This window comes from Montipora capricornis, chromosome 12 (genome assembly GCF_036669925.1).
Source record: "Montipora capricornis isolate CH-2021 chromosome 12, ASM3666992v2, whole genome shotgun sequence".
Classification (NCBI taxonomy): domain Eukaryota; kingdom Metazoa; phylum Cnidaria; class Anthozoa; order Scleractinia; family Acroporidae; genus Montipora; species Montipora capricornis.
In genome coordinates, this window is record NC_090894.1 from 22,139,985 (window position 1) to 22,147,484 (window position 7,500).

At 37.9% G+C, this 7,500-nt stretch overlaps 2 protein-coding genes across 2 annotated transcripts in view; one reads left to right on the forward strand and one right to left on the reverse strand.

The window, feature by feature from the left end:
- Nucleotides 1-602, reverse strand: part of LOC138026805 (complex I intermediate-associated protein 30, mitochondrial-like) — a 6,763-nt gene extending 6,161 nt beyond the window's left edge. Inside the window, exon 1 of the mRNA XM_068874259.1 lies at nucleotides 240-602. Within this exon, the coding sequence (XP_068730360.1) occupies nucleotides 240-563 (324 nt within the window). The 5' untranslated portion in view covers nucleotides 564-602. The remainder of the gene's footprint in view (nucleotides 1-239) is intronic.
- Nucleotides 603-617: 15 nt separating this feature from the next.
- Nucleotides 618-6,924, forward strand: LOC138026802 (cardiolipin synthase (CMP-forming)-like). The gene is made up of 7 exons (XM_068874253.1): nucleotides 618-978; nucleotides 1,558-1,695; nucleotides 3,017-3,146; nucleotides 4,373-4,458; nucleotides 4,641-4,709; nucleotides 6,233-6,324; nucleotides 6,820-6,924. Exons 1-7 carry the CDS (start codon nucleotides 649-651, stop codon nucleotides 6,899-6,901), a joined length of 927 nt encoding a protein of 308 aa, XP_068730354.1. The 5' UTR covers nucleotides 618-648; the 3' UTR covers nucleotides 6,902-6,924.
- Nucleotides 6,925-7,500: the final 576 nt, after the last annotated feature.

Below are 7,500 nucleotides of genomic sequence, written 5' to 3' on the forward strand. Positions count from 1 at the left end.
GATGCAGGCCGCAGATACATGTATTGCAAGGGCACTGGTGATTGGTTTAGAAATCAACAGACACAAATAAGTAGGCAAACGAAAGATCCCTTATTAACGTAGTGTAGCAGCTTATTCAAAGATCACTCGCCATTGGTTCGCACCCCTTGCAGGAAAAGTGCGGTGAGTGAGGCCTACAGTGTACATCGATCCAATATTAATGAAATAAAAGGTTGCAAAGAGCTCCCCCAAACACTCACCCATTTTGGTTGTGCACGGATAGAACACATTCCAGTGTATTTGACGTCAGTTGCACGTGGTAATTCAGTGGAAACATGCCCTTTAAAAACAGCACGTCCACCGGGACTGTGCACAAACTCAGCTGTTGATTTGCCACCAAATTGTTCATCTGTTATTAACGTCCACTGTTCTAGAGCCTCCTTGTTCCTGAAATCCCACAAAACATCCTCAAACTTGAATTTGTCCATGGGATCTGGGAAGATCGTCTTTACCGCCTTCTTTACCATCGGTTTTTTGAAAAATCCCCTAACACTTCTCAAAACACCGTTTCCTCCAGAGGCCATGTTGTGTTTTTTTCGGAGGCTTGTTCCGAGTTTCCCTCCCGTCTGTAAATTATAAAGCGCAAAGATTGGTAACGATAGTTTCAACATGGCGAGCGCCTGCTTGTCTTGCACAGCGTTCCGCTTGAATTTTATTTCCATAAGATGCTTCAAGGAAAGATTTTCTTTCACAAAACTCAAGAACATTATGCCTGCAGGTGTAGCTTCTAGTCTCAGCTTTGTTAGCTATCGGTGTTTCTGCAAAGAAACGATTTCTGGTCACAGTTTGTCCCTGTCCCTGAAGGGTCAAAAAAGCGTGTTCAACATCCAAAAGTCACGACATATAAGTGGTTCATTATCTCTTCTGCATCGCGATACTGGAGAGGCAAAGGTTAGGGGGATAAAGATCAAGGCAAAGATTGAGCAAATGAAGGAAATGGTAAGACAAAATAGTCAAACTGTTTGTTACACGTTTAAAACCACGGGAAGATAATTTCGCTGTGAACCAGTTCACCACCACGATGTCACGGAGCACCGACTTCTGTCACGCTTTAGGACGAAGAGTACGTCTGGTGGCAGGGTATATACTCCATGGGACAATGCCATGGATGCATCCTATATACTCTATCCTAGCCTCAACAGAGTGCATTATGAAACTGGAAAATGCACCTTTGATCTGGAAACTGAGAGTGTTTTTCTCGCTCTGAGAACAGTTTTCAGTCTTGGCCATTAAGATTGCTTGAAATCACATTCAGCCTCAAACATTAATAAGAAAAAGTTTTCAGTATCTACCAATGTTACTTGCCAAGACTGAAAACCGTGCTCAAGGCAAGAAAGATGTTCTCAGTTTCCAGATGAAAAGTGCATTTTCTGTTTTGATAATGCACTCTGTTCAGTGTCACTAGCTTTTTAGGACAACAGCTCATAGTCGAGGATGAAAAAAGGATGGTTAGTGGATTTAAGGATGGTGAGTAGATGTGACTTGTTAGCTCTAACTGGAGGATCTTATTCTTTGAAGAAAGAAGACATATTTACTGTTCCAAACTTGCTGTCCACTCTCAGAATACTGGCTACACCAGTTCTTGGTTACTTGATACTTACGCAGGATTTTGTCAGTTCCATGGCTCTGTTTGGCGTAGCTGGGATCACAGATTTAGTAAGTGCTTAAGACATGTTATTGAACTAGTTTGTTTGGTCCGTACTGGGAAAATATTGGTTTTCAGGGTTGGTCCATAAACTTGCAAAAAGGAGCGAGACCAATTTTTGATTTCCCAGTAAAGACTTAACAAGTTAGTTCAATAAGGTTTTTATTATATTGGCTCTCTTGTGCTCACTGACGGGGTTCTGGAAAGTAAAATTCATACTGAAACTCTGACATGACTAAATAAAAAAACATTTCTCATATTTTTCTTTTTAAGTCCAAGAAAATTGGAGCAGTTTGGCAACTTATATACACAGCATGCTTCATGACTGGTCCATGTTAGTGGTCTGTATTGCAAAATTTGGACCTCTTCAGAGAACCAATCAGAATTCTCCTTTTCATCTCAGACCAGTTTGCCTAGGCTGATAAATTCAGTTTCTAAAGGAAGATTGAGTTTGGTTGAGGGTGCTGGTTATCTCAATAAATTAGTGTTTTTGCTTTAGTTAATCTCTGCACTTGTACCAAACATGTTTTGTTTTCCAACCTTTCCCTGAAAACTTGTTTTTCTATTGGCTTTGAAAGATGGGAAAATGAGCTTAGTTGTTTGACATCACAAGGTATCCTGCATCACTGTCTTTAAAGAACTATCCCAATGTAAAGAAATTTGTGACCTTAACCTGGGATTGAACTTATCCCCCTCCCTTTAGGGGTGCAGGGATAGCAAGCACAGTGGTGAGAACACTCACCTCCCACCAGTGTGATCTGGGTTCGATTCCCAGACTCAGTGTCATATGTGGGTTGAGTTTGTTGGTTCTCTACTCTGCACCAAGAGGTTTTTCTCTGGGTACTCCGGTTTTCCCTTCTCCTCAAAAACCATCATTTGGCTTGATTCATGTTAATTGTTAATTTCCGTTTCCAGTGTCCCCAATTAGTGCTCCAGCACTAGAATGACTAGACACTCATTAATTTTTGTAAATAAAGTTCCTTAATTCCTTTCCTTTTTCTTTCCCCTACTAGGTTATACAGCACTGTAGATCAAAATATGGCTGGTTTTTCCAACTTGTGTGAGACTATTACAGCGAGTTTCTTGGCGAAAGCTAAGCAAACAAACAAAAAAAAAATCCTAACCTAAGACCTACCGGTAACAAAAAATAAGTTTGCTAGGGGCACAGGGAATTATTATTTTATGAGGAGGAATTTTTTTTTATGAGGTGATTGGTTCTTGAGTTATATAACATTATGTCAGTGGGATGACCAACAAAAGGTATTATGATACTTGCTTGAAATACTTCATCTTAATTTTCTTGCATTGATTTGCCTGTTATATGTTACATAGCTTGATGGATATATAGCAAGGAATTTTAGAAACCAGAAGTCGGTTCTTGGTACCATTTTGGATCCACTTGCTGACAAGATTCTTATCTCAGTGCTGACAGTCTCTCTTACCATGGTTTCCCTTTTACCTGGTGTGTGGCAAAAATTATGTGAAACTTAAACTTCGTGCTCTATGTACCTCTGCTAAGGATGATCTTTGTTTTGTGACAAAGTACTGCCAGTCAAGTGGTAAAGCCTGATTTACACTCTGACATAAACATAACCATAAGCATAAGCTGTGTGTAAAGCAGGAGTAACATAAGCATAAACATAAGAAAAAGGAATTATTTCCATTTTCTTATGCTTATGCTTATGTAAACCAGTGCAACATTAACATATGGCAGCATAAGACCGTCCGCCATTTTGGAACGTGGCTTGTCTCATTCTCCTGCAAGTTTTATTCCTTGAGCTAATTGCAGTTGCGTATGTCACTTCTCTTATGCTTATGCAACAAAATAATGTGAACTTCGTTATGCTTATGCTTATGTCGCAGTGTAAACCAGGGTTAAATTAAGCCAAAAATGTAGCCAGTCAGGCCCAACTCTGATGCTGAACTTGTCATGAGGAGAACGCAATAACTCAAATTTGAAACAAACCTTTTATTTCCATTTTATATAAAGTCAGTTTAGAGTTTTTAACAAACACATGCATGGGTCAAGATTAAAACAAGAAAAACAAAAAAGATTTGGGAACTCGTGGATATTTTTCCTTAACAAAAGAAGAAAATTATATGCTTGTTTTTATCCTTGCTTGTTCATATGTTTTTTGGAACTCCAAACAAGCTTATTGATTTAGAAAGATCGTCTGTTCTTCTTACCCAAACTTGCCAGGAATTTTTTGGCTACAACACGGTCAATTACCAGCTTTGATTGAGATGACAAACTTTTGATGAGCCAAACTTTAAAACATAATTTATAGGTACCGTATTTCTTTTGTAATAAATTTCATGAAAAGTGCTTGCTTTATTCAAGTGGGCTGCTTTATTGTGGCATCCAAATTTTTCCAGTTGGATTGTCCCAAATTTGGTAGTTTAGTTCTTGAAAACTTTGGGGTCTAAGAAGTAGTTTCATCTCTTTTGATGATCAAATTTTCTTTTTTTTTTTCTTTTTTTTTAATGTCATCATAAATTATGTAGGGCGATTGTCCATGAATGGTAGTTTCACAGTGTGCTTCATGTTTCTTGATGGAATTTCATGCCACTTATGGTGTTTAAATTTAAGAGTGACAAAAATGGGTTTTTATTATTCCCCACAAATGTGCACAGAATTGAGATGTTATTGATGCATAACTTGACTGACTTTGATGATTTTGTTTTCAGTTCCTCTCACTGCATTGATCCTGAGTCGAGATGCACTTCTTGTCAGCTATGCATTTTACCTCCGATTTAAATCCCTTCCTTCACCTGTGAGTTCTTTAAAAATAATGTTAGTTAGAGTTCCATCATTATCATTGATAAAAATGTACAAAACCCCATGATTATAATATTGTTCCCTTGAATGTAAACTGGAAATTCAATCAGCAGTATGGCTTGGTTTTTTTTCTCATCAATGGCTTTTAATTTTTGGCACATTTATGTTGCTACACAGAAATCACTTTCCAGGTATTTTGATGTCAACTTCCCTACAGTAGAATTGAGACCAAACCTGTTAGGCAAGGTGAGACATTTTTACTTCTTTTTATGTAAGATAATTTTATCTACTTTTAAAATAAAATTAGCAGAGCAGCTGCTCTACAGGCTTGAGTGAAAAACTTGTAAATGATGATTCTTTTCTCATGGAGGCTAGGGCAGAGACTAATTTGCAGCCTTGGCGTCACTTACAGTGTTTTAAGGATGATGAGGAAACATTAGGGCATAAGAAATGGGTGCACGGAAATGGAAGAAGGGAGTAAGATCCCTGCATTACATGTAGCAGGCCCATGGAACAAGGCAGAAGGACCGATGCTTCGTATAGCAGGCCTTCTGATAGGGTGCGATTAAAAAATGCAAATTATGCGATTTTTTCAGGCAGATTGTGCGATTAAAAAGGCCAATTATGCGATAAATAATGTAAATTATGCGATTTTTTTTCTCAGCAATATTATTTTAAGCTTGTTTTATAAGGTTTCAGGTTAAGAAAAACACTTTTTTGCTGCCCTAAAGACATTTTGAACACAAAGGAACAGTAATTACGTATCTCGATCGGCATTAGTTGGTATAAATAAAAAAAATGAGGTCTTCTGCACTACCGGTGCACCACGTTAAAAGTTGAAAGGACACAGCTAAAATGCCAAATGAATGATCAAGGTGCTTGTCAACCACGAACTTCCGAAAATGGTCAATCACAATAGGGCCATACCCCATTTTATACGAGAGAAAATTAGACGCGTCTTTCTCTGGCCGCGTCTTACAGGAGTCTCGAATGTTCTCCCCGTATAAATGGTACTAAATCTAAGTTAAAGTCTTTTTCAAGCCGCTGGTTATATTGTCCTGGGAATATATATTCGTATAAATAGTTCCTTTTGCGTATTTTGTACACCGTGGCTAGAGTAAACCGCGGCTTATTTTCTCTTGTATAAAAGGCCCTAATATTGCACGACCAGAAAAACATCAGTCCATCGTCCACGTGAAGCGTTTCTTGCTTGATCGTGAGCTGTGAGATTGGGCGGAAAGTGGGAACTTCCTTCTTCGTCGAAGAAAAAGCGAGCGTTTTCACAACAAACTTACGCATGAATAAGTTTTTATCAGTTTTCAACGAAAGAAACTACATTTTGCCGAAAAACTGTGTCATTTCGGTGGTGTGTTATATAAGGGCATGTTTGTGTTGCACCAATAGAAGGAGACTCCTACCAGGTCCCCGACATGAAAGATAAAGCCTTGAACCTCGAATGTTTACGAAATCGAAGGTGACAAAGGTTTTTAGCCTTTTTCCAAGATAAATCATCTTAAAAATGGCGTATTTATGCAGGAATTTCTAAGAAACGTGTTGATTTATGTTTCATTTTATGAATTTTGTGCGTCCTTTTGTAAATTATGCGATTTTTCGTGAATTGTGCGATCGGATGCGATTTGACGCCGATTGTGCGAAATCGCACCATCGCGTAATATCAGAGGGCCTGGTATAGCGAAATCCACTTCAGGGCTAGAGAAAATAACAGTTTTTACTCTCCCCATTCAATTTAACAATTCATCTTGTTACAGGCAAACACTGTACTGCAGTTGGCTCTAGTTGGTTGTTCATTAGCAGCCCCTGTTGCCGGATTTGTAGATCATCCTTATTTGCATTACTTGTGGTAAGTACACAGTCTGTGTTTCAGAGTTGAATCACTCAGTGGTCAGTTGTTCTAAGACTTGGTCGATTCTGTTCTTTACTAATGGTATTTCAAGTTTGTTCTCAATATTACGGTCAAACCAGGTGAATTAGGGTGTCCCCAAGAATTTCATTATTGTATTGATTACAATGTATTTTAAAGTGTTATATAATGGCTTCAAAACCTTTCGGTTTCAAGTTACAGATACTGTACAAGGTGCTGCAGTGCTAACAAATGAGATGTGTTTAATTCTGAGCACTAAAAAACATAGACCTGTACCATTTCCAAAAACATCACATTACTACAGTACATGTATTTCTGGTCTGAGTTTGTGATGTTTCATTTTTATTGTGGCTTAAGGTTTTATTGGCCACTTACAACTTAATACTGCAAGTGATTTTTTTTATTGTATGTTCTATAGGGCGTTAATTTTTTGTTTTGTACTTTGTCATGTTTAATTTCAGTTTTTGGTTTCAGGTACACAGTGGCATGTTCAACCATATTGTCCAGTATTAATTATGTCATCTACTTTAAGGAATCTGTAAAATATTTGAAATAAATGAAGCAAATTTTAGCACATTATTTTTGTTTTATCTTGTTAATAGTAATGTCAGCCTTCTCAAAATTTCTTGGTCCAGTGGTTAGAGGGGTGAATGGCAATTTCAGATGAATAAAACACTTACCGTAGAATAATGCAATTTGGTATTGATAGCGCTTGTCTGCTGTATAGTGATTTGTCTCGTAAATAGCCTTATCCACCTCTAAAACTTTTGAAGCCTGGGTTTGGTGTCCTTGCTATCCCAAAATGTAAATCAAGTGTCAGAACAGTTCAGTGGGGTTTTTGAAAATAAGTAACTTCAAGCAGTAGGATGAGAGAACCAGAACTCTCTGTCTTTTAGGTAGAAAATTGAAATGTGCATGCACACATTGTCCAATGTGCCACGTAATCCAATGACAGCAGGCTTCGGTAAATGCGTCAAAAGCTTAGTACTTTAGAAAGATGCCTAACATACTGTAGAGACATACATCCCTTGTCACCAAACTATTCCTAATTTCAATTAACTCTTTAGTTTTAACAGTGGCCAGCATCTCTTTACAATATCACTCTTTCTCTTTACAAGAGTGACACTTATAGATTTTACTCTGTCTAACGCCAGA